The following is a 26,207-nucleotide window of genomic DNA, read 5'->3' on the forward strand; positions in this document are numbered from 1 at the left end:
AAAGATCTTCTCCAACCTCACAGCTAGCTTCTAACAATTTGTTCTAGAGGTCTACTTACAAATATCAAAACATTTTAATGGTTTTCTTAACTGCAAACTGAGGGATGCTATTTTATATATGTCAAATATTCTGTTAAAAGAGAGTAATTACAGACCCCTTGATATTCTGGTGCAGGGGTAGGGAACCTCAACCTACTGGCCAACCTTAGCTTGCCAGGGGTTCAAATTTTCTTCCAAAAGGCCATTTTTAAAACCACACCCATCTCCTAATCTGATGGGCAGATGACGTCAGCAGATGAGCAGGAGATGGGTTTTAGTTTTGCAAGTTCCTGTTCCCTGTGAGGAACAACACATGCATGCATGCATGCATGCATGCTCGATCTTTGCAGAAAGCAGGATATGTTTCCCTGTCCCCATCAGCTGATGAGCAGGTCTTTCAGTCCTGCCTGGTTAAATCCAACTCTATAATTACGCATCCTCCACAGGCCATCTTTGACAGGTGGTTGAGACCTGATGTCAATATATGATCAGAAATAATGGCATTCCCAAGGGTATAAGGAAAGTTTTCTTGTACGCAACCGCGGCCGTGAGGGTGCGTATTGCAACATACTGGAAAAAGAACAAACTCCCTACTAGAGCTGAACGGTTACTCAAATTGACAGAGTATGCGGATTTACCATCTCTTTTGGAAAGAATCAGAGACAAGCCCAAACAGGAGTTCATTCTAGAATGGGATAATTTCAAGAATTATTTGAAAAGCAGCTGTAACTTAAGCATGGTTACAGCCTTTGAATTATTTCTGTAAATAGTACATACGAAGGAAAACTATATCGAAATAGAAAAGAGAATTTCCCCAAAACAATAATGATAAGCTAAAGCAAGATGCTTAATATAAAAGAAAATATGGAGAGGATGGGAAGTCATAGGTTCGTGTAGAAAATACATAGTTGAAATTGTATTTATCTTTTGTGAACATTGTTATCTTTATTAGCCTGTTTGAAATGAAGATGACTACATGTTGTATATATATGGAAAATGAATAATAAAGCATTTTTAAAAGTTTTTTTTTTAAAAAAATCAGAAATAATGGGAGAAATAAAAATCTTCTTTGCCCTCCCCTGCCAAAAATCTTGCCCACCCTGCTCTGGTGTGTGTTACTTCAGCATTATTGTGAAATGTTGGACACAATGTTTTGGTCAACACCATTTTACCTACCAGCTTTACCATGCACTGTTTTTTGAGACCAACATTCTAAGCATTGCACTAGTATTCAATTATAATTCTGGGGTTTTAAAACATTTTTTAGTATACCTAGTATGGCAAGAGATGAACAAACTCGATCCCTGTCTTGTGTGTTAAATTCAGTGCGATATATATGATCCTGCTGTGTGATAAGGAGATGTGCATCTCTAATTGCCTTACCACTCCCCCCTCCCACCAAAAAGTTGACGTAGATGTTCAGTAACTTCTGCACAGTAGGGTCTTGGCATCCAAACCTAAGCTGAGAGATTTTTAAGTGCTATTCTTTCATGTTCTCATCCATTCTCCTAGTCTGAAATGTTGCTGTGAAATAAAAATTTAATCACCAACAATTAAGTGATAAGGTTACCATTGATCACTACTAATATATATATATTTTCCAAATGGAACCAAAGCTTTGAACTGGTAACTCTTTGCATTGGATGGGTAGCCTCTTTTTATATTATTATTATTTTATTTATTTATTTCAATTTATATACCACCCTTTATCTAAAGATTCCAGGGTGTTTAAAAACACATTGCAGAACATCAGTAATAAAAACCTCATTAAAAACAGTGACAGACAGCCTAATAGCCTACCATTAGGATTATTGGAAAGAGAAAATGTTAGTCATGCAGTTCCCTTTCCCAGAGATAGGTGAGTAAATGCAGTTTATAATCTAGAGAGCTGATACAATTGAACTTGTAGCAAAATATTTTTATAATTATTTACACATGGATAGATAAACAATTGTTTTGTGGCTTTCAAATTACTCAGGGTGGTATTCCTTGCATTTCAGATTTAACTTGTCAGGTTAAAATATTCTGCTATTATTAGGAATCTATTTAAGCACTAGAGTATAGATTGGCATACCCAGGATCATCTTTTGTTTTGTTTTTAACGTCGCAACTAATGTTTCACTGTCAGTGCCATCATTTATATTGTGTTGTAGTAATGTAGTACTTGGAAGAAATGTAGTAGCTATTCTCAGATGGATAGATGAAACCATACATGTATGTGGCACAAGTTAAATTTAGCTTATCGTCTATTTTTTACACTTGAAGCTTAGCAATACAAGTAGTGTTGATAGTAAATAGCTTTTGACTGTTCCATATGCATACCTGCAACTTAAGATAATTCTGATTGTGCTGCTTTGTTCCTCTTTAGAGCCCTCAACAAGTAGATCTGGTTTAAGCTTCACAGATATTTTAACAAGACCCTCTCTCCACCGGAGTCATCTTAATTTCAACATCTTGGATTCCCCACCTCCACTTTGTCAACCCTCCACATCATCTGCATTTCCAATTAGTAATTCTGGACTTTCACTTGGAAAAGAAATGAAAGATTCTACCTCTCAGCATGATGATGACAACATCTCAACTACAAGTGGCTTTTCTTCGAGGGCATCTGATAAAGGTAACAAAGTTCACCAGAATCATTAGGATCTTTTTGTATGATTATTCCATAACGTGACTAGGTTTTCTTATACTGACATCTCTTTAGAAGAGATGGTGCGCAAATGGCAGATATTAACTGTACATTTTAAGACTCTGATGTTATTAATGCAATGTTATTTTGGGGGAGTGGGGAGAGGCAGCAGAGTATGAGGGAAGGAAGTTATCCCATGGTCCTTTGATGCAGAGAGCCAAATAGGTGTGTTAATATATCTATGCTATTTTTCACCCAAAGGACCCCCCAAAGCAGTTTGCAAACAACATGAAACACAATTAAGAATAGGAACAGATTAGAGCAGCAACTAATAAAACACAGCAGTATATTTTTAAAAGAACACAGTAACAACAGGAGTCAGCCATCACAAACTAGTCTTGGAGAAAGAAATTAGTTGCTTTTAAAAGCCCATTGGAATGGTATACACCATTAAGGGCCAGTGTTGTTGTTCTTGCCAGGGTGTGTGTGGAAAACCTACTAGATCAGAACTGTTAAGACCCATGTATCATGAATTCCCACTTGTTAAATTATATATGTTTTCCTTTTGGGAAAGAAAGAGGGGAGAAAACCTCCATAGATCTCAGTTTCTTCCTCCTTTCACTCCATTCCTCACTTCTTTCCCTCCATCCTTCCCTTCTTTCCATGAGCTAGATAAAGAAAAGTAGTGTAGTTTCTTTCAAAGAATTTCTGGACTGCAAAATGGGAAATGTAGAGGGACAAAACTTTAATATTGTTGTTATCGTAGTATTAATCATCACTATTTTATAATATAAATAAGGCATTGATGCAGTTGTGTACGCATATTGTCTTTTTAGATATAACAGTTTCAAAAGTTGCTTCAGTACCACCTCTTTGGTCCTCGGAGAGTGAAAGACTTGTCTCCCTTTCTCAGCATTCAGCCACCAGCTCTAAAAAGCCTGGCTTTAATCTGTCTGCTTTTGGAGCACTTTCCCCTGTAAGTACTGCACAACGTTTGCTTTAACTATGTTACTTCTGTATCCATTTTGCTAATTAGATATCAATGTGTGTTTGCAGTCACTTGGTAACGCATCAGCTTTTAAGACAAGCCAGCTTGGGAATTCTCCATTTTATCCTGGAAAAACCATGTATGGTGGTGCAGCTGCAGCAGCAAGGCAGTCTAAAGCACGGATTACTCCTTACCAGGTAACAGAAATGCTGGTGATCTATGGAGGATGTGAAAGAAGAAGCTACTTATATTAATAATTCTGATAGAGCTTTTCACTTTGTACTTTCCATAGTATATGCATACAAGTATTTCATTGTTTTGGTAACAATAACTTTAGTGATGCAGCTCTGGAATACAAACGAATCTCAGCCTGTTCTGGTTCATACGTAACGTTAAATTATGGCTACTTAAAAAACAGAAATGAGTGCTTGTCAAGCCAGAAACTCTGTGTTGTCACCACCCACCTTTACACTGGCTTCCTTGTAGCCAAGCAGGAGGAGAAGAGGGAAGGATGGAGTTTGTGAGCCTGAAACTTTGCTCATTCTAGCTCATGCACATAATCTTAAACTGGGTTTAGTGCAGGCTTCCTCAACATAGGCCCTCCAGACGTTTATTTAGCCTACAACTCCCATGATCCCTAGGTAGCAAGACCAGTGGTCAGGGATGATGGGAATTGTAGTCTCAAAACATCTGAACCAGATGTGAACATGTGAACCAGAGCAGTGGTAAAATGTGGCTTAGCATGACTTGCAAATGTCCAAACAGGTTAGTTGCTGAATTTGGATGTGACAATAAAGCATTGCAAGAATGTGTCATGGTGAAACTTGAGTTTGCATTGTGTGAGGGCATAACAACTATAAGTTGTAAACTCTTTGTGGGCAGGGACCTGTCATCTGTTCCCTCTGAAACACCTGAAGTCCATGTTCACTGATAATGTATATATGACGGATATTAGTATGTATGAGGTCTACAGAAAATACTCTCATTAAGCTACCTGGGCCACGTTGAGTATATTTGAGTCCTTTCTCTCCAAATCCCTTCTAGACCTTTGGAGATCAACATGATAACTGACTGTAATAGTGTGTAGACCCAAAGCTTCAAATCACACAATTTAACATCCATAATCTTGTTTTTTAAGACACCAGTAAGAAGGCAGATGAAAGCCAAGCAAGTGAATGCACAATCTTACGGAGTGACAAGTTCTACTGCACGGCGCATACTGCAGTCTCTGGAGAAGATGTCAAGCCCAATAGCGGTAATTTTCTCTCTTTGAAATGTTATTTATTCAGTACATAACATGAAGCTTTCTAATCCTGTATTGCATTAGGCAAACTCTTTCTTTGAATACATATGGTTTAACTTACTTCAGTGCTGTTGTTTTTCCAACAGGATGCTAAAAGAATCCCATCTTCTTCATTTTCATCTGTAAGTTAGTCTTCAAACTTTTTTAATGCATGGAGTTGTTGTTTTAATCACGCTTGTTAATTTGGGTGTTTTGTTTTCCAGCCTGCGGAAAGAAGTATGCAGAATATCACTGACTTCCATTCACCAAGGAAAGGGGTAAGTTAACTTCCATGTCTTAGTTGCTTCTAAGTGATGTAGAACTGTTTTATATTTTAAGTTTGATATGCAGCAGGCATGAAATTGCCTATGGATTCTACTATAGATAGCTGCTGGTATTTGCCTACTTATGTTTTTTTAAAAATCCATTTACTTGGTTTTGAAATTTGGAACCTAGAGCAAATGTTAGTGGAATGCTAAATTAAGCTTTTATAAAACTAGTGTTGTAGTTGATGAATAAATTCATAACTTGCACTGCATCTGTATCTTCTGTCTTTAATATACCTATCAGATCTGTTTGTGTCATCCAGACTAAAATGTGCAACAAGGAGAAAACAAGAGGCTTATGTTTACATGCTAGAGGTGCCATATGTAAGATTAAAGTTAGGCAAAACTTTCACATGGTTTGCTAGATCTTCTGTCTTCAATGAGAGTTGTTGAAGATACCATTGTGGGGAAAATACCATTTTGGAGGCCCTACTCCTAAGTGTAACAGACTTTAGGAAACGGTATCCCTTTGTGAATAGTGGGTAGAACCTAATGAAGTCAGTTTTTTAAAAAATCATTTATTTGCAGGATTGGCCAGGTATAAGCAAGCACTATTTCAGCTTAAATTTGCAGGTTGTTGACTCACACTTGTGCAGAAAACATGGAACACTAGCTAACAGGCAACAGAAACTAGAGATGTCAGAAAGAAAACTCTGTACCCAGCTGTCATTAAATAAAAAAAGAGGAATTGTCTATTCATACTGTAGTAAATGGTTGGCAGCAGTAATTCTTGGCCAAGAAAGGTTTGCTGGTGATTTGCCACCGAAGTGAGTGGGCTGTCAACAGTCCACTTAATTTCTTGAGTAAAACAGTTACAGATGTCTGTACAGTTGGTATTCTAAAGACCTGTGTCTTCAGTCTGGAACTTATCTACATTAATCAGATAATTATAACTTATTTTTAATGCCTTGAATTGTTCAAACAGTGATACTGAGTTTTTATAGTGAACATCATTTGGAAGTTGCACATTACTTTCAGGGCCTACTTCCATCAAAATAGCCTTTCCAAGTTCAAAATTTTTGTCACTATTTCTGAACAAATGCAAACCAGTTTTATTGTAGAGGGCAGAGGGAGAGACCATTACTACTTGTAAAGATAAGCAAAAAATTGGACTCGTTTTGCCATTTCCTGAATACAGCACTACAATGTTGGATTAATACTAGATATTAGTCATTTGTCTAGTTCAATGGTTCTCAAACTTTTTTTCACTGGGCCACACTTTCAGAATAAAAATTTCCTCAAGCCATACTGATATATATATGAGAAATACATTGGAAACACAACAAGGATTGTCCTCAGTATCACTTGGTGCTCTTGCTCTCATCTTGAAAATAAATCTATCTTGTCTATTCTGCAAAGTAAAAAAATATATTTTGATACTATCCTATACTACACTGAAATGTCGTAAGTGTTTCCTTGATTGTCCTTGAATCTTCCCTCCACGCTTGCCGTCCTCTCCCGCCCCACCAGTATGGTGTGCCACACCCTTTAAGAATCACAGGCTTGGTTTATAAATATGGTGATGGGATGTGCTAGAAAAATCACAAAAGGGTCTTGGATTTTCCTTCCTCCTGAGCCGTCAGCTTCTCAGGAGGGTTGGTGGGACCTTGCAAAACGGTGTTGGAAATGCCGCTGACATTAGCAGAGGGGAAAGTAGCACTGGAGGGAATTTTCCCCTTCCATTAGTAGAACAGCTGGTCCAAGGCACTTCAATCTATGAAAAGGGACCTTTGCATCCAGCCTGGTGTCTGCATACAACTCCCTTTCACACCTGCACACTCCCATTAGGCTCTATTTCATGTGGAAAGTCCATAGAATTGCAAAAGTTGACCATGATGATGTTAGTTTGTCAGCACCTGATATCAGATTTTCCTATAGACCTAACCTAATTGGTGCACATGACCCACTCCTTACACCAATCAAAATGTGCAGAAGAGATATTAGTAGAATGCCAGGATTTTAAAAACTTTCTTAAAATGTTTTCTAAAACCAGTACATCTGAAAGCAGTGTGTTGGACTTGTGATGACATCCATCTCCTGTAGAAAAGGAACTTACTTACCTTTGAAAAGATAGTTCCGCCCACTCACTCCCAACAGACAGGGCTATGCAAATCAGATGTTTAACTGCCATCCTGTGTAGAAGAGAGCTTTCTCCAGCCAGACGCAGCAAGCAGGGAATAACTCCAGAGATGCTTGAACGCTCCAGGATAATACAGTGGTACCTCGGGTTACATACGCTTCAGGTTACAGACTCCGCTAACCCAGAAATAGTACCTTGGGTTAAGAACTTTGCTTCAGGATGAGAACAGAAATTGTGCTGCGGCAGCAGCGGGAGGCCCCATTAGCTAAAGTGGTGCTTCAGGTTAAGAATAGTTTCAGGTTAAGTACGGATCTCCGGAATGAATTAAGTACATAACCAGTGGTGCCACTGTAAAGGGACAGCAGCCATTGACAACAAAGACGCAAGATCAAACATGGGTATCCTCATGCCCAATTAGGACTGACTGAGACCCTTACAGCAGGGATGCATTTGTATTTGTTCAAGACCATTGAAACATGTGCATAACCAGCTTTCATGTACAGACATGGGGGGTGTACATACATACATAGCATTACCCAGCTTTATTCAGATTGGTTTTGATTAATTCAACACTGTTTCATTTAAAGGCTGAATCCCATTATCCTCCAGTCCAGAAGCTTGTGACTCCAAAGACCGTTCCACTGTCAATGAGTCGTTCACAATATTTTAAACCATCTCTACCATCTGCTACCGAATCAGGCAAGATTCGACAGAGAATAGAGATGAACCATAAGGTATGTATACTTCAAAGCTGCTGACTCTACACCATCTTTAACCACAAGCTCCCTCTTCCCCAATACCATCACACCCAGATCTGATGGGGCACCCCAGTGGCTGCTTTACAGTTTAAACGCTCACACACTTCCTTTTGACAGTATCAGTCTGATAACTGGGATTCCAGTGGATCCCTTTAAAAGTTTTAGCTGGATATAAAGTCAACAATTGATTTCACAATTAATCTAGTTCAACACCGGGGGACGGGACGGACATTTTACTGGTATCTCATTCCAAACACACAGTCTAACACAGAAGCTTCTAGGGCACAATGTTATCTTGAAATTACTCATTTGACTATCAGGAAGCCCTAGAGGAGAAAGTGGGAGAGATGAATAGGTGAAATACTATCCTCAAAACTAAATATTCACAGTAGTCCAAAGAACCCCAGTAGCCTGTTGTTGTTGTTGTTGCTGTTGTTGTTGTTGTTGTTATACTTTATTTTACTTTACTTACAAACTAGAATCCAGTGTTTCAGCTTTGCACTATGCAAGCAGACTCCTGCATCAAGATAAATTCAACTTGCAGAATTAATGGAGCAGAATTAACCTCCAGGATAAAATTTACACCTGGGGTTGAACAGTTCTTAGTAATAGGGTTTGGTTTGTGGGGGGTATACACAGAAATGTTCAGAATTATTTTATGGAAACTGAAAACGTATAAGCCAGTGCTCTTTAAGTGATATAACTACAAAAAATGAAAATTATGATGCAGAGAAAATGCGAGGTTATTTTGAGAACTTGCTGAGGACAGAAAGGGCTTAGGCGTTTTGCAGCTTTACCTTTCCATTTATTTCAGTGTGGTAGATTGGACTCCTGATGGGATTAGGGTTAAATGTATTTTTTTAAAAAAAAAAATGAAAAGGAGGGAGGAGGAAGAAACCTAGAACAAAAGACCCCATAATTGTTGAGTAGTTCATGGAGTATGACATGGGTAAGATTTACTAAAGATGTTGTACAAATATTTCAAGTTGCAAAAACCACATTAGCTTGCTTTTAAGTTGGCAGAAGTTTTTGAAAGGGAAATTCTTTTCACGTTTTCTGCATTTTGTATCTCAGAATGTATCTGAGAAATTAAGTTCATTCTCCTATAGTGAATCATAGGGACTTAATTTCCTATTGAAAATAAATGAACTTGCTTATTTACTGAGGGTTGTATCTAATGGCAGCTTTGCATTAGTGGAAGCTCTTCTGCTTGTGAAAGGCAGGGGAACCTGCCACCCCCCCTTACCAATTGCAGCCCATTGCACCATTACCCATACAGTTCTGGAGGGTCTCCCAACCCTGACCAGAAATTTGGGGGAAACAGGGCTGCACTGGGTAGGAGGGAATTGGTGAAAATCAAGTGTCCTACCTTGCAGAAGTGCTTCCACTACTGCAGAGCCGCTACTGGATCTAGCCCTATCTCTGTGATCCTGCAGGATGTTTTGTGGAGTAGGTAATTGCTGTAGACAGGCATTGTCACATGAACCTTGCTCATAAGAAATACAGCTTGTGGTGGAAGAGATTTATTTGGATAACTTCAGGCAGCAGGGGGCAGTAAAGCAGTACTTCTGCAAAAAGCCATATAAAGCTTAAGTGTACATGAGAAAGGCATTTGCGTAAACAAGGATCAGTTGCTTCCTGTTACATGCTCCAACGTTTAGTCTCTCTTTTTTTTAGGAATAGCGAATCAGAAAAAAAGAATTAAAACCTAAAGTATCTTTTTATCCTTTACAGGGAGTACAAGAGAAAAATCTGGCAGCAGAGCAGAAGATAGAATCACCAGAAAGGTATGTGATGTATAGCCTAAATCTAAAAGACATATTATAATTGCTCTTATGGGTTTTTCATTAGTACCCTGTTCATTTGTCCCTTATGCAAAGGAGACAATTAAATAATAGGCATAATAACAGAGATATGTTTATGTAAAAAGTTTCCAGAGGGGTAGCTGTGTTAGTTTTGTGTTGCGAAAACAGTAAAGAGTCTTGTGGCACCTTGAAGACTACAGTGCTAGTATGGCATGGATTAGAATCCTCTTCATTCGCAATACAATTCTTCAAGTTTATATACACACTAGGGCATGGATTTGAAGGCTCTGAGGTCAGAGGAAAAGGAAATGCAAGAAGGGCAGTCAGTGTTTCAAGTGCCGCAAGACTCTTCTCTGTTTTTACTTAGGAAACAGAAGTTCACATTTAACGCTGTGCCAAACCATGGGTTAATGTGAATGTGCTAGCTGCTGATATCGCATCTGCTTTCTTCCTCCCTGGTCCTTTAAGCTCAGCTCAGCAAGTCAGCTGTAATCCCCCCCCCCCCCGTTTTTTGCTTTCGTTTTCCCTGCTTGCTACCTTTTGCCACTTTGCCATTTTGGGCAGCGTCGCTTATCCCCTCCCCCCAATATATATTGATATATCACTATTATCAGTTTGCATATACGTAATTTGTTGCTGCTTTGTTTGTAGGACCCCGAAAAGCTATATAACATATATTTAATTCTCTTTCAGCAGCGTCACAAACCCCAGGTTCAGTTCCTCTGCAACCAATGGACTTCCTCCTTCAGTAGGAGCTGGTGGCGGCAAAATGAGAAGGGAAAGAGGTGTCCACTATGTATCAAAACCTGCACAAGAGGAGGTAAGATTATTTGTTCAACTACACTGTGTGTGTGTGTGTGTGTGTGTGTGTGTGTGTGAGAGAGAGAGAGAGAGAGAGAGAGAGAGAGAGAGAGAGAGAACAATGTATGCATGAATGAAATTGAAGTACAGTGGTGCCTTGCAAGACGAAAAGAATTCGTTCCGCGAGTCTTTTCGTCTTGCGATGTTTTTCGTCTTGCGAAGCACGGTCCGTCGCAACTGCGCCTCTTCAAGCGGCTTTTAAAAAAAAGCGCAAGACGTTTTCGTCTTGCGAAGCAAGCCCATAGGGAAATTCGTCTAGCGAAGCAACGCAAAAACGGAAAACCCTTTCGTCTAGCGAGTTTTTCGTCTTGCGAGGCATTCGTCTAGCGGGGCACCACTGTACTCGTTTATGGAGTAGTTTGGAGTTTCAAAGCTGTTTATTCACAGCCTGATTGAATGGACAAACTTAGTATTTTAGTCATTGGATGGAATCCAACATAGGGCAAATGTTCAGCAGCCCAAGGATTTTTCTATGTGCAATGGAACACCTTCCTCCTGTGCACCCCTAAAGCTATTCCACGACTTCTCCCAACCTTCTGGAGCAGATTTGTGGAGGATGAGGAGGGGTGAAAGTTCTATTGTGCAAGTGGGAATTCTTGTACTGACAGGACTCGCTAGTAGAATACTGTCCATTAGATTTAGACAGCTTTCCAAGCCTATGCTCTGCTTTGTAGCAGAGTATAGGATTTATATGCAGGGTTAATACTCCAATTTAGGAATGGAAGAGGAGGGGAAATATTCTAATGATAAAGGCACGCTCTGCAAGGTGGCTGGGTGTGGCTGTGTATAGCACTAATCAGCACCAAATTACAGCAGCAGAAAGTTGTAGCTCACTAGGTTTTTATAAATAATAATAATAATTATCATCCATCTGGCCGGGTTTCCCATGTTTTGAGACATAGGTACAATTCATGATATATTGCTTTAGCTATTACTGAGGAAGGCTCTGTCTGCAGGTATAGGAGGGCACACGAGCTATAAAACAGTCAAATCCTGTATCACCCCAAATTTCATTTATTGTGGTGCTTTTATTTACGCTGTATGTACTTTTGGTGTGGTGTTGTTTTTGTTTTTTTTAGTTCTTTAGGATTTCATTGATAAGGTCAACAACAGTTTCATTACTTGTTGGGTTGCTTTCATTTTTTCCTGCCGAAATAAGCTGAGAAGAACTAAAATGTAGGTTTCAGTGGAACTTGGAAAATAATTGCATCATTGTTCCATTCTAGGAAATTGATATGCCAGTGCTACCAGAAATATCTTTGCCCATCAGTACGTCATCTTTGCCAAACTTCAGCTTTGGCCTGCTTGCTAGCAGTACTACTGTCTCATCTACGCCTGTCAGTTCTGCACAATCAGTGGCTAAAAAGGTAAATTGTGCATGAATCAAGGTTTTGCTTGCATATTCTACCTGTTCTCTCCCGTAGATTCACCCAAACTCTTTGTCTATTCACCTGACTTTAATTTTCAGCCATGTGCTATTTGAGAATCCTTTAAAGGACAGCCCCACCCTTCACTGGCCCTTTCTTTGCCCACCCTGAGTGTGTCTGTCTGTCTGGAATGTATCCTTGAACTGTGAGAATGCCGCTTGCCTGGATGGAGAGAGTTGTGCCTCTGGCTTCTGCATGGCTAGGATGTAAGAGTTGCATTGGTTGCTTCACCCACTTTTGTTTCTGGTCCCAGCCCTTCACTGGCGTGCGATCTGTAAAAAAAATTGTCCCAAGGCAGTTCGTGCTTTGGGCTTTGTAGCACCCCTGCGGTAATGGTTCATGATAAGTGATTGTTGATAGTAACATGGTTGCCATATTGGTGATATCAAGGCAAATGTTTTTTCTTTTTCTTTTTAAAAAACTGGCTTTTTATGCTTGTGTCAGCTACTCTGAGCTGCTGCATAGCAAGCTCTTTATGGGGGTGGTCTTGTTCAGTGCAACAGTTTGTCAAAAGTTTACGCAGCAAGCTTTATGGAGATAAGGCTTCAGTTCTCTTTGTAGGTTTTTCCCCTTTGGCAGTTACAAGAGCTAAGAAGTTAGGAGCTCAGAAACAGAATGGGTATTGTCAACAACAGCCATGTCCCCAACATAATCCGAGAAACTGTTGTTTGTTAAGGGTTTCCTACCAGTTCCCGGCAATCTTTGAAAACTGCAGTTCCCAGGATTTATTGGGGGAAGCCATGACCCTTAAAGCAGTGTAAGAAAGAGTGCTTTCAGGGTGTGCTGTGGATGTGGCCCTACTGCTATAAACATTAGCACAATTGCTGTGTCTTATTACAAACTGCTTTTGAAACTCTTCTTAGTCTTCTAAACATCTTGTCATATGTTGTATAGTGTATAGGCACAGAAAAGGACAGCTGCTGTTTGAGAAACGGAATGGATTGCTTTGGATCCATGCCAAAAGTCACCTTCTAATTTGAGCACATTTGTTTTTGCATTATTAACCAGTGACTTATAATTCACTTCATTCAAGCTATTAAAATGCAATTCTTTTAAATAATTAGGTGCAACCAGCCAGTAATGCTAGCAGTCCTGTGTACAGATTTTCATCTCCAATTGTAAAATCGACAGAAGCAGAAGTGCTGCCATCAGTGTCTGTAAGTAAAAAATGTATAAGTAATACTTGTGGCAGAAGAAAGACAGGAATGATAGAGATAAAAATCTGTTTAATACTCACCTTGGAAATTCAATGTTAGGAACCAGAAATCTGCAGTTCACATTTATGAGCCTATGTAAACTAGGCTGTTGTTTTCTTTTGACTTTTAAATTTTATCTCCTGCCAGGCTGGTGCATTCAAATTTAGTGTTCCTGTTGCAAAATCATCTGATCCTTCAAGACCCAAGGATACCGCAGTATTGCCTCAGAGTAATGCAGGTAATTAAGTTGGCATTTAATGCAAACATTTTCTCCAGGTGGGGAATTAAGATTGAATTTTGGTTAGGCTTTTAAAACTTTCCATTCCGTGTGACATCAGAAGCAAATGTATTCCCGGCCTCCATTCTGAGTACAATCCAGTTTAAATAGACCCTTATCCAAGCATATGTGTCTGACTTCCAATGAAATATATCATTTAGCTTCTATGGACAGCAAGAAGTTTGTGCTTCATCCAGTAAGCTACCTTATGGAAATTTTTAAGATGGGTTGTGTGTAGACAGGTGTGTGTTTGTGTGTATGTGTTGGTGGATCCTCATAAGTACACACAGCAGGGTCCGAGCCATGAACCTTGTAAAACTATTATTTTCTTCACACCTGCAGCGGTCAATAGCATCAGCAGTAAGAGAGATCATGAGTATGATGGTCCCTTTAAGCCTGCAAAAGTCCTGAAAGAAGGAAGTGTGCTGGATATTTTAAAGAGTCCTGGTGAGTCGGTTGATGAGGTTTCATTTAGTGTTAAATGATAATTGACAATGAGACCCGTAATCTCAGGGCCTTGGTTTTGAGTCTTGACATTGCAGAGAGTTGGACTAGATAACTCTCAGGGTCACTTCCAACTCTACATTTCTATGATTCTATGATTAATATGGCACTTTAAAGAAAACAGTTGTAGGGATGTTGCACTGTAATAAGCGTTCTATCAGTGCCAGCATTTCTGCTTGCCCAAAGGAATGATTTCCCCTCTCCTTCCTCTGGTGGGGGGGGGGCAGGTTCTCAGAGCCAAATGGGCGGGAGGGGGAGAGGAGGCAGAAAGCCTCATTGCTTTGATGGAAGTAGTTGTATGGGCTTCTGCTAGCAGGATCAGGCAGTTAAATCTGGCCCTCTATATATTTTCTTAATCCAGTCTCATATATAATACCAATAATGCCAGTTTTTGAAAAAAGGAATAGCCACATTGAGAGAGAGTATTGTCTCCAACTTTCAAATATATTGCCAGTTTTCTTTAGGAATAGGGAATTTCAAATCAATTTCCATTGTTACCTACATTTCTCATTGCTAGACTCAAGATAAATCTGGATAACATAAATTTTAGAATGTGGACCTTTCATTGGTTTGGTATGAATTACAAAGGTTTCAAACTCAGTTGTCTGTATAAATTTCTGATTTGTTCAATAACTTGGTTGGAACAGAGACTGCAAGTGCCAACAATATGTATACATATTTGTGTAAGGGTTTCATGTTATATGCAGTGATTTTTACCATACTATGATAGTCATTCTTCTTACCCAGCTATTTCTGTGCCTGCATAACCATTTGCGCAGTATGGTTCATCAATGAATCTTCTGTTTTAAAATCGTTTGCTTGGCTTTCCTGTAAAAGTAGAGTCTTTGTTAGGAACTCAGACTATTTCCTTTTCTCTTTCTTAGGCTTTGCATCTTCAACCACATACTCATCCGCAGCCGCGCCACCTGTTACAGCAAGCACAGTAGTTTATACAAGGCCTGCAATAAGTACTTTCTCCGGAACCGTTTCAGGACTTGGAGATGCTTTGAAACAAGGGTCAGCCCATTGGCAGTGCGATACGTGTCTTGTGCAAAACAAGCTGGCAGATAACAAATGTGTAGCCTGCCAAGCCGCTAAAGTGCCGATGTCAGATGGTACTAAGCAGACTGGTACTCAGTTTAACTCAGCCTTGAAAGCAGCTCATTCTACAAAGGGGACACAGGGCTTTGGAGACAAGTTTAAGGCAGCAGCTGGAACTTGGGACTGTGATACTTGCTTGGTCCAGAACAAACCGGAGGCTACAAAATGTGTGGCATGTGAGACACCAAAACCTGGGACAGGAGTAAAACCAGCCTTTGTGTTTCCTGCAGTCACAGACAATGTAACAACAGTGACTTCCTCTTCTGGCTCTACTGATCTCACGGTCAGTTTTGGATTTGGAGACAAATTCAAGAAGCCAAAAGATGCTTGGGAATGTTCTGTGTGCTTAGTGTCAAATAAGGCAGAGGATAGCAAATGTGTTGCCTGTCAGTCGGACAAACCAGGTGAGTTTGCCATATTTGGTCATTGATTAGGGTGGGACATATCCATCTATAATCCTAAACATCTTTATTATGGCATGGAACTTAGTTTTGAGGAAACAGGCATTGTGCTGTGTGAAGAACCCTATCTTGAAAAGAAAACAATAGAGGGCACCACTGAATATTTACTGGAGTTTTAATATGTAAGAACATATGGGAAGTACAGACTAACATTTCATGCATGGGTTCCGTTTCTGGCCCCTGCGCTCATCAGCAGAGCATGCCCCACCTTCATTTTGGATCCAAAAGGACCTGCGTGTCTGTGCACACCATTTGGATGCGCCTAAAATGGTCACCCTGAGGGACGCGGGTGGCGCTGTGGGTAAAACCTCAGCACCTAGGACTTGCCGATCGTATGGTTGGCGGTTCGAATCCCCGCAGCGGGGTGAGCTCCCGTCGTTCGGTCCCAGCTCCTGCCCACCTAGCAGTTCAAAAGCACCTTTAAAAAGTGCAAGTAGATAAATAGGTACCGCTTTATAGTGGGAAGGTAAATGGCGTTTCCGTGTGCTGCGCTGGTGCCGGCTCGCCAGAGCAGCTTCGTCACACTGGCCACGTGACCCGGAAGTGTCTTCGGACAGCGCCGGCTCCCGGCCTCTAGAGTTGGATGAGCGCACAACCCTAGAGTCTGCCAAGACTGGCCCGTACGGGCAGGGGTACCTTTACCCTTAAAATGGTCACCACCTGTATTTGAGTTATATCCAGTGCTAGTCCCACTTGCAGTAGATCCATTGAAGTTAGGGGGCATGACTAACTTAGGTTAATTAATTTCAGTGGGTGGGATTCACCTAATGCACCCTGTCAGCAGAAGCCCTGCACAACGACCTCAGCTTTCACAACAGGGCCCCTCGCCTCATGTCCATGAAATTGGCTCAGGGGTTGGTGTTTCAGGAGGACCCCCGCCCCCCACCAGGACAGCATGGCGAGGGTAGTTATTCCATTTGGCAAGCTGCAACACTTGCACAAACAGAACATTTGTAATAGTGCATTGCTCAGTTCCACCTACTGGGTCTACACTGAGTAGAACTTAGTTGGATATTACCCCCATATTACCTATTTATAGTTAAAGTTCCTGTTCTCAACCCTTATTTCTGTCCCTATGTGGTATGGTAACCAAGCTAGCATGGTGGTCAGCAGTTATAAATAGGGTCTCAGCCTATTGACACCTTTGGACAATACAGTGGTGCCTCGCAAGATGAAATTAATCCGTTCCGCGAGTCTCTTCGTCTTGCGTTTTTTTCGTCTTGCGAAGCACGGCTACTAGCGGCTATTAGCGGGTTAACGGCTATTAGCGGCTTTAAGAAAAAGGAAACAAACTCGCAAGAACTCGCAAGACGTTTCGTCTTGCGAAGCAAGCCCATAGGGAAATTCGTCTAGCGAAGCAACGCAAAACCGAAAAACCCTTTCGTCTAGCGAGTTTCTCGTCTTGCGAGGCATTCGTCTTGCGGGGCACCACATAATAACAGTAATTTTCTCCCAGTTATTCATGAAATAAATGGAATTTTATAGCTTTCTGAAACTATTTTGCATGTTACCCTGAACAGTTAAAGTTCATGAGGTTGTCACTGGTATATTAATTACTATAGTACTGAATTTAAGAAGATAATTTCCCTTGTCAAAATTACGGTTCTGGTGATTTCAAAATACTCTAGTTGGTTTACAAATATTTTTCCCTTTCATTCTCACCTGAGATCTCTTATGAAGACGTTGAAGAAAATATCACCTATTTCCCTATAAAAATATAGACATAGAAAAGGTCATAAACTGGAATACCTAACAATTAAAAAGTATGGGCAACTTTAATTGTTGCTTCAGATGAAGAATACACAAATAGCACTTGCTAGGACAGAGCAGAAAAAATTGCTAAATTCTAGGAGTATAAATCATTTTAATTTAGATGGTTTAGATTGCTTTAACATAGCAAGTTTTCCTAAGTTTCCCTTCGTCAAAGGGCAATTATTGCAGTTTGGATAATTCAATTTCTAAGTTTCTCTTGCAAGTTTCAAATAGGTATTTTCAGCTTTGTTTTTGGTCTACATGGGCAGAACTGCTAATGGTTTACTTTATGCTATGTTTCATTATCTAGGAAGTTCAGTGCCTGTGGTGAGTAGCAGTGCTTCCTCTTTACCTGCTTTTTCTGGAGGATTTCTAGGCTTAGACAAATTCAAGAAGCCGGAGGGAAGCTGGGACTGCGAAACATGCTTAGTACAAAACAAAGCAGATGCCACAAAGTGTGTTGCTTGTGAGAGTTCAAAACCAGGCAGCAAGACTGAACTCAAAGGTAGGTAAAGAGTATAAATGCTCTCTCAAAAAAATCATGTGTGCGTATTCTGCTCCTTAATTTTCTCCTCCTTTTTAATTTGCCCCTCTACCCACGACTCAGGCTTTCACCTCTAAATAAGGAGAGCCATGCCCAGAAGCAGTTTTCTGCAGTTGTGTCACTTGTTGGATCCAAAACTGCTCGGCTAAGTCAGATAAAAGTACCTGAAAAGTACATCTCAATGTGGATGAGAGATGTATATTCAAATCTATGCTAAGTGCACATTCAATGAAAACAAAGGAGTGAATATAGATCACATCTGCAATGGATACACCTCCAATTTATCCCCATATCCTTTAAACTCTGAAAGGTCCCCTCACCCTATCAAGTTAAGGAACCTTTGGGTCTAATTGCCCCCCCAACCCTTTCTCCTCCAGGCAGCCAAAAGGCATTGTCTGATTTCAGGAATGCAGTGCATCTGACAAAATCACTCAAGGGTTCAAGGCAGGGCCAGAAAGGGGTATGTTGCCTGGGGAAGTCCCAAGGACTAGGTAGAGAGGTCTAGAGAGTAGCATTTGTCCTGGGCCTAAGCTTAGCCGTTCCTTTTTATTAATCAGTTTTTATTGGTTTTCATAAATATATCATACATTATTCAACTTAACCAAGCAATCGTTTTATAAATTCCCTCCTCCCACTTGGCTTCCCTCCATTTCCATTTCCGTTTCTGGTTTGTTAAACCACTTGTTGCATTTTGCTTCTTATATATACTGTAGTAATATACTATCACATTGTTGTCTTTCTTGTTCTCTCTGATTACATTATGTATGTTTATTTAAAACCTGCCAAAGAGTCCATACTTTTACATTGTTTCTGCAGATATGTTACAAAAGGTTCCCATTCTTTTCCAAAGTCACTATTATCTTTTTCACACAGTTTATCTGTCAATTTTGCTAATTCTGCATATCCCATCAACTTTTCATGCTATTGTTCTTTGGATGGTATTTCTCCCATCTTCCAGTTTTGTGCTATTAGAATTCTTGCTGCTGTTGTCGTATATATAAATAGTGTCCTCATTTCTTTCTTCACATCTTGTCCTAAAATACCCAACAGAAAAGCTTCTGGTTTTTTTACAAATGTTACTTTAAACATTTTTTCCCAATTCATTATAAATCATTTCCCAATAATTTTTTACAATCTTACATTCCCACCACATATGGTGAAACATCCCTTCCTTTTCTTTACATCTCCAGAAAATCTTTTGTTCTGTTTTGTACATCTTTGCTAATTTAACTGGGGTGATATACCACCTATACATCATTTTCATGTAATTCTCTTTTATTAAAGTACAATCCGTAAACTTAAGATTTATCTTCCAGAGCCTTGTCCAATCCTCAAATCAGCAATTCCTGAATCAGGAGCACATACCTCCTGTAACTTCACTTTCCCATCTCTGCAGCCCTTTAAATGGCAGTTTCCCCCTCTTACCGGGGGGGGGGGGGAGGAGGAGAGAAACTGGGCTTGGTGCAGTTGAGCGCTTTATGGGGATAGGTCCCAGACTGAATGAAAGCAAGCTCTTCTCAATTTCCTTTTACTGAACCTTCCAATTCCAGGTGATGAGGGCTCATGCCTGCATGCTGCTCTCTGCTGCCAGCAAGTCTTGGCAGCCTGAGAGCGGTGTACATGTTTATTAACCCATTTGTAGCAATTGTGCTGCTGCTGCTCCCCCCCCCGCCCCCCCCCCACTTTCAAAGTAAGATTTTCCTGCATTCCTCAGGGATAGTCCTCTCCTGTCTACACTGGCTCCCTCTCCTCTCCTTTCCCCATCCCTCAGCATTCAGGGCATGCACTTTACAAGCAGGGGGACTGATTTCATTCCAGTGAAATTTGCTAACTTGCTAAATTTGCTTTTAAAAAGGCAAGTGGCCTTTGAAAAAACATACTTTTATAGAATATCCTAGTCTTCAAATAGAATTCATTAAATCTCCCCAGAATGTGGCCATGTGTAGTCACACTTGTCAGGTCACACCCTGTGTATAATTACATTACCTTAATAGAATATTTTTAATTCTTTCAGTAACATTTTACGTACACCTCTATTCACTTTATGTGAATGGTGAGGCCCTCTTCAAATTTACTGAGGAAAATACATTTATCCTCTTTCCAAATTACTCTGTGCTTCTTATTTCCTAACCTGAACTCATCAGTAATCCGTGAGCTAGAATGAGTTATTATAACACCAGTTATGGTGGTGAAGAGAAGTCACAGTATTGGGAAGTGAGAATGATTATTTTTCTAACAAAAAACTTTTTTTACATAAAAATGTTGCTATGATTGATTTACAAAACAATTAAGACTTGACCCTGCAGCATTTCTCTGTATAAAAAAGGTTATGTTGGGTTTGTAACACATTTGGTGTTTTATGTTATTTTCAGGTTTTGGAACTGCTGCTGTTTCTACAGTCCCATCTACTACTTCCTTCAAATTTGGTATTCAGTCATCACCGTCAGAGCTGCCTCAGACGCTGGGAAATGCAGAAAAAAGTTTCAAATTTGGAGAGCAAACAGGATTCAAATTTGGTATTACATCAGAGCTGGGATCATCAACAAACACAATGACTGGAGGATTTAAATTCTCGAAAACAGAAGGGTCCAAACTGGGAAGCTTTCCTTTGGAATCTGAATCGGAGGACAGTGTGAAAGATGGCAAGAGCAATAGTAGTTTCAACTTTGGACTTCCCTCTGGGGCTAAAAGTACGCCTTCTACATCATTTCAGTTTGGAATAGCTAACCTTGGACAGCAAGAGAAGAAAGAAGGACTTAGCAAGCCTGCTGGAGGAGGCTTTACTTTCGGCACAGGTTCCACAGCCTCTGCAGCTGCACCTGAGAGTAAAACTGGAATAAGCGGTTTCAAATTTGGTAATACAGAGGAAAAGGAAACTTCAGTCACTCCCTTCTCCTTTAAGAAAGTGGAGGAGAAAAAAGATGAAAACCCTTCAACAAAAGGTGGCTTTACTTTTGGTAATGTAGAATCCGTGCCCACCCCGCAGCTTGTTTTGGGAAGGACAGATGAAAAACCGGACACTGTTGCCCCTTCCTATCCATCAGTATTTGGAAAGAAAGCAGAAAATGAAGAATCAAAGGCACAACCCATGTTTCCATTTGCGAAGGCAGAGCAAACCAAAGATGACAGCACAGCAAAATCTGGATTTAGTTTCAGCCTAGCAAAACCAGCAGAGAAAGAAACTGAACAACAAGCAAAGCCTGCTTTTATGTTTGGAGCACAAGCAAGCACTGCAGGTAGGTACAAAAATTCCTTATAATTTATCCCATCATGTTGTGAAACGGATTTTTTTTGACAGGTGATTTAAGAAACTGAACTATGAAGAGACCTTGAGATCAATGATAGAGGCTTGTAATATTATCTCTGTTGTTGTCCTTTTGCTTCTGAAATAATCTGTTAATGAACACCACTTTTTGAAAGCCTACAGAAGTGTTTTATTTTGAAATGGGCAGTGTTCTTGGAAAAGGCAAATACCCCCTGGATAGCTTAAGGCCAGGGGTCAGCAAACTTTTTCAGCAGGGGGCCGGTCCACTGTTCCTTAGACCTTGTGGGGGACCGGACTATATTTTGAAAAAAAATAATGAACGAATTCCTATGCCCCACAAATAACCCAGAGATGCATTTTAAATAAAATGACACATTCTACTCATGTAAAAACACACTGATTCCCAGACCGTCCATGGGCTGGATTTAGAAGGTGATTGGGCCGGATCCGGCCCCTGGCCTTAGTTTGCCTACCCATGGCTTAAGGCCTACAGTGGGAAACTAGCCATACAAATAAGGTACGCAGTTCCTGTAGGCCTGTAATCTCTCGATAAAGCTCAGCGCAAGCTCAGGCAACCTGCCTGTAAGCAGGGTGCAAATGTGATGCTTTGTAACAACTCATTTGATCTTCTAAATTGGAGTCTTACAAACATTTTATTTAAGAATTCTGATAGCAAACCTAATTAAGACAAACTGAGTTTATTTTAGAAGAGTTGGTAGTGGGAACTATTATTTACACTTAAATATTTTAAGTGAATATTGTAGATGTTCTTTTGCTATGGAATAGCAGCCATTTCTGATTATAAATCCTTAGGATTGTGCATAGGTCATTTAATTGCCAGCTTTTGGAAACTGCTGTCACCATTAGATTTGGGATGCTGTTCAGTTGAATGACTTATTACCAGGCTGTAGGTCTTTACAGTGGCTGATCATAAAACATTAAACGAAAATGTATTTGTGGGCACTTCAGTTTCCAGGGTGAATATCAAATAAACCATGACAAATTTTGTGGGCTGCCTTAGGGGTCCCAAATAACTAAGAAGAACTCTTCAATCTTTTGAACATATTTGGCACATTTAATGTGCATAACATAGTTGGCTATAAATAACTGTTTTCAATACTTAATGATTTAATTTTCATCAGTTATTTAAATTTTGTCCTTGGCATCAGTATCTCTTATAGCTTTTCTAAATTAATGCTTTAAATGCTTGACTATCAAGTTCACTGATTTGGGGGGGTTTTTACTGGTCAAATAGCCAATACTAAACAACAGCTCTTAAAGAAAGCAATGGTTTCAGAGTAGGAAATTGGAACAGGAATCATACTTTGAAAAAATGAATACATTAATTGAACGAGAATTGTATGTAACAGTCTTTGCACATGGATAATTATGAATGAATTATTTCATAGGAGCTGGGGGGAAATTACAATCAGGGAAATAACCACAGAACATCAGGGTCTTATAATTACTGTTTTATTATTTATTACAAGGGGAGAGAGATAGCATGGAGCAAGAGAACGAAGACACAAAGTTCAGTAACAACTTATGATAGATGCAAGATGGAAAAGGAAGCCAATATTAGAAATTGGACATGGGAATTATATGGTCAAAGCAGTGTGCATAACATCAAATGAACAGAAGAATTGAGAACAGATTTTTAAGATGGAGGAGGAATATAAAACATTACAATGATTGAGTCTGCAAAAAGGGAATGTAAAAGTGTCCCCATTATAGAAAGAGACTAATGATCTTAGAGTTAAGAAGAAAAACTGGATTGAAGACAAGGGAATTATGTGAGAAAATAATCCAAGTAAATGTAAGGAAAGGGAAAAATAATTTCGTGAACGAAGAATTGAGAAAGAACAGGCATGAGGCAAAACCAATGTGTTTGGTTTTAGATGAAATAGGAGCTTAGTGAGAAGACACTTGGTGAGGCATCTAGAACTATTGAGATAAGAGGCAAGATCGTGAGCAGAGAAATGGAGATGTAAGTCAATAGGTTAAAAACAGTTTAAGATAAAGACATGGATAATGGAAGCAAAAGGAAGATTATATAGGACACCTGTAACAGAACATTGTAGATCCTAGGAATCGGTCTCTCTTACTAAAGAGTTTTACTACAGTTTTACTAAATTAAAACAAAATATAAAGGAGAGGGAGAAAAGTAAAGACTGTTGAGGAAAATAATGACATTAGTTTAAAAAAATGCTATTCATGCTTTTTTAAGATCAGACAAAACAATGGAAACAGAAAAAATAGAATATTGGAAGGAGGTGGAGGAGATCCTGGGATTTAAAAATAAGATACTGTACTTCACATTTATGTAGCTGCCACTGACTATTCAACGCATTTTGCATACATAATTAGAAATTTGAGTGTTCCCCTCCAGTAAAAATAATGAAAATGGAATAAGCAAGTCAAAAGCAGTACTAGTAAAGGAAAGAGAGAGAATGCAAGCACCGCCCACTGAATAATTTTGGAAACATTCTGAAGGAGAAAAATAGAATGATATAGGAAATGGGAGAGTTGAAAGGAAGGTTTTTTGGAAGTAATGAGAGTATGTCCAAGAGAACAGTATGTGAAGATGAAGAGAAGATCAACATAGGAGCTAAACACAGAGGAGCTATAGGAGAAGCATAAAGAAGGAATAGAGTGAAGAGTGAAAAGAGGCTGGTTGGAAAAATGTTTACCAACATAGGCCAGGGTTTATTCAAGGTGAAAAGGAGAAGGAATATCAGACCAAGAATACAAATTTGACACCCTCTGCTGTTCTGCCACTGTTGCATTGTCATTTGCATGTGGTTGGTAGAGCAACTGCAAGGTTCAATCAAGGCCTTGCTATTTAGACCACGTTCTGGCACACAAACACATCTATGTCAACCCTGTTTTCATGTCACCTGACATCAGGATATCTTATTGCAAAGTGGGTGGCAATTGATCAACCTGGTGTAGCAGTCCTATGCCTTGGTGCAAGCATAGTGCTGACCCATTTCAGGCAACATTGGTTTAAATTATCTATGGTTTATCAGAAGGAGCATTGTGCCTGCACATCTCATCCTCTTTATGGGGTGTTAAAACAATAATTTCTTGTAACATCTGAACTGAGAAATTGTGACCTCATCTCCCAACTGCAAACCAGGTTTTGAAAATTCAAGTTTGATATTCTGCTTTTTATTTAACTTTATTTAACATTTATTTTTAATTAATTAAATCATACTTTCCTGGTGCAAATATAATGGGCAACTGTTTGTGATTTAGTTTTGGGTTATGGCTCATTAGAGAAGAAACCACGTTGAGCATAGTGCTTGTCCCAAGTTCAGTAAATCATGATTTATTAGACAGCAGTTGTCATACCTGAAATGACTGGCCGTTGTGTCTCATAACTGTGATGCCATTTGTGCAAAACATGGTATAGCTTTCGTAGGATTCTTAGGTGAATTTTCTCATGGACATTTCCACATGCAATTCCTGAAATCCTTTATGGCATCTAAAATCTAGCTTTCTACTTCTCAGCCAGTGAATAGAAGTGGAAGTTGTCCAGTTAAGATCCACAGTTAGTTTTACAACAGTTGAGGAAGGGATAAAAGACAGGATTCAAGATGACGATGAACTGAGCCAAAGCTAACAAAATGAATTTGAAAGATAAATGTAGAGATCTGTGTTTATCTAGACTTCTAGATAGTAAGCCTGAGGTCAGAGACTGCTGTCATTTTGGTAACACTCACCTGATCTGCTATGTACAGTTCTGGGCACCACAGTGCTCTGCATTCTACTGAAATTTGAGTTAGTCCAGAGGAGGGCAACAAAGATGGTGAGGGGCTTGGGAACCAGGTCCTATGAGGAAAGGTTGAAGGAGATGTTTGTGTTTACCTAGGGGAAGATATGGTTAAGAGGTGATATTGATAGCCATCTTCAAATACAGTGGTACCGTGGGTTACAAACACTTCAGGTTACAGTCTCCGCTAACCCGGAAGTAGTACCTCGAGTTAAGAACTTTGCCCCAGAATGAGAACAGAAATCGCACGGTGGCACCAGCAGGAGGCCCCATTAGCTGAAGTGGTATCTCAGGTTAAGAACGGACCTCTGGAACAAATTAAGTTTGTAACCAGAGGTACCACTGTATTTGATATCTGTCACACAGATGATGGAGCAAATTTGTTTTCTGTTACTCCATGGGGTAGACCCTAATCCAACAAAGTGCAAATTACAAAAACCTAAATTTCAGCTAAACATTTCTGACAATATAAGCTGTTTGACAGTGAAACAAACTGCTATTGGACTTTCCTTCATCAGAGATGTTTAAAAAGAGGCTGGGTGGTTACCTATCAGAGATGTCATAGTAGTGGGTTTCCTGCACTGGATCTTTGATATACAAGCCAACACAGATTCTGTGATCTAGCTTTACTCTGCATCTTCATTTCTTTCTAAAAATAATGTTAATCCCTTTCACTTTCAGATCCAGGATCAGCAAAGTCTACATTTGGCTTCCTGAGCTCTAGTTCCTCCAACACTGCTGTGCAAAGTGTTGCTGCTGCTGGTGGTGCTGGTGGCGGCGGCGGCAGTGGCGTGTTCAGCAGCACCACCTCTTCCTCAAATCCTGCCCCACCAAGCTTTTTGTTTGGACAGGCCAGCAACACTGTGAGCAGCTCTGCTTTTGGTAATCCCTCTGACTCCAGTACAACCCAGTCCTTTGGGTTCTCCCAAGAGAGCAAGCCACCAACAACCACTTCCAATACAAGTGCTCCTGCTCCATTTCTTTTCGGTACAGCAGCCACCACTAACAGTGCAGCCAACACTGGCTTCAGTTTTGCAGCAGCCACCACAACAGCAGGTCCTGCAGGTATGCTCAGAACTTGAAGAGATTTGGTTTGTGGCTGTCTATTGAGGGATTTGTTTTCCAGAAACTTGGCTG

General features: G+C 39.9%; 1 protein-coding gene and 2 long non-coding RNA genes across 7 annotated transcripts in view; 1 reads left to right on the forward strand and 2 right to left on the reverse strand.

Moving 5' to 3' along the window:
- The window catches only part of NUP153 (nucleoporin 153), a 40,954-nt gene that overhangs the window by 11,799 nt on the left and 2,948 nt on the right, over positions 1 to 26,207 (forward strand). For 2 of the 4 annotated variants that reach the window (XM_081206158.1, XM_081206159.1), the window contains exons 3-19: positions 2,408 to 2,656; positions 3,505 to 3,644; positions 3,725 to 3,853; positions 4,795 to 4,911; positions 5,046 to 5,081; positions 5,163 to 5,216; positions 7,932 to 8,078; positions 9,837 to 9,889; positions 10,601 to 10,727; positions 11,995 to 12,135; positions 13,260 to 13,352; positions 13,539 to 13,629; positions 14,011 to 14,115; positions 15,057 to 15,677; positions 17,797 to 17,991; positions 20,403 to 21,266; positions 25,752 to 26,135. In XM_081206158.1, the coding sequence (XP_081062284.1) occupies positions 2,408 to 2,656; positions 3,505 to 3,644; positions 3,725 to 3,853; positions 4,795 to 4,911; positions 5,046 to 5,081; positions 5,163 to 5,216; positions 7,932 to 8,078; positions 9,837 to 9,889; positions 10,601 to 10,727; positions 11,995 to 12,135; positions 13,260 to 13,352; positions 13,539 to 13,629; positions 14,011 to 14,115; positions 15,057 to 15,677; positions 17,797 to 17,991; positions 20,403 to 21,266; positions 25,752 to 26,135 (3,546 nt within the window). Of the gene's footprint in view, positions 1 to 2,407; positions 2,657 to 3,504; positions 3,645 to 3,724; positions 3,854 to 4,794; positions 4,912 to 5,045; positions 5,082 to 5,162; positions 5,217 to 7,931; positions 8,079 to 9,836; positions 9,890 to 10,600; positions 10,728 to 11,994; positions 12,136 to 13,259; positions 13,353 to 13,538; positions 13,630 to 14,010; positions 14,116 to 15,056; positions 15,678 to 17,796; positions 17,992 to 20,402; positions 21,267 to 22,785; positions 23,306 to 25,751; positions 26,136 to 26,207 lie in introns of those variants that run through there. The other 2 variants (XM_081206161.1, XM_081206160.1) reach the window with 2 other exon arrangements.
- Positions 11 to 7,318, reverse strand: LOC308593951. 2 transcript variants are annotated; one of them, XR_014011132.1, is made up of 3 exons: positions 7,232 to 7,318; positions 5,021 to 5,163; positions 11 to 1,563 (listed from the first exon to the last, which is right to left on the reverse strand). It is a non-coding gene; the product is annotated as an uncharacterized lncRNA (long non-coding RNA). The 2 variants fall into 2 exon arrangements; XR_014011133.1 differs by lacking the exon at positions 11 to 1,563 and adding an exon at positions 3,768 to 3,873.
- LOC308593966 lies at positions 18,784 to 25,744 on the reverse strand. The gene is made up of 2 exons (XR_014011159.1): positions 24,650 to 25,744; positions 18,784 to 19,064 (listed from the first exon to the last, which is right to left on the reverse strand). It is a non-coding gene; the product is annotated as an uncharacterized lncRNA (long non-coding RNA).

This window comes from Podarcis bocagei (genome assembly GCF_964188305.1).
Source record: "Podarcis bocagei genome assembly, chromosome: 8".
NCBI classification, from domain to species: domain Eukaryota; kingdom Metazoa; phylum Chordata; class Lepidosauria; order Squamata; family Lacertidae; genus Podarcis; species Podarcis bocagei.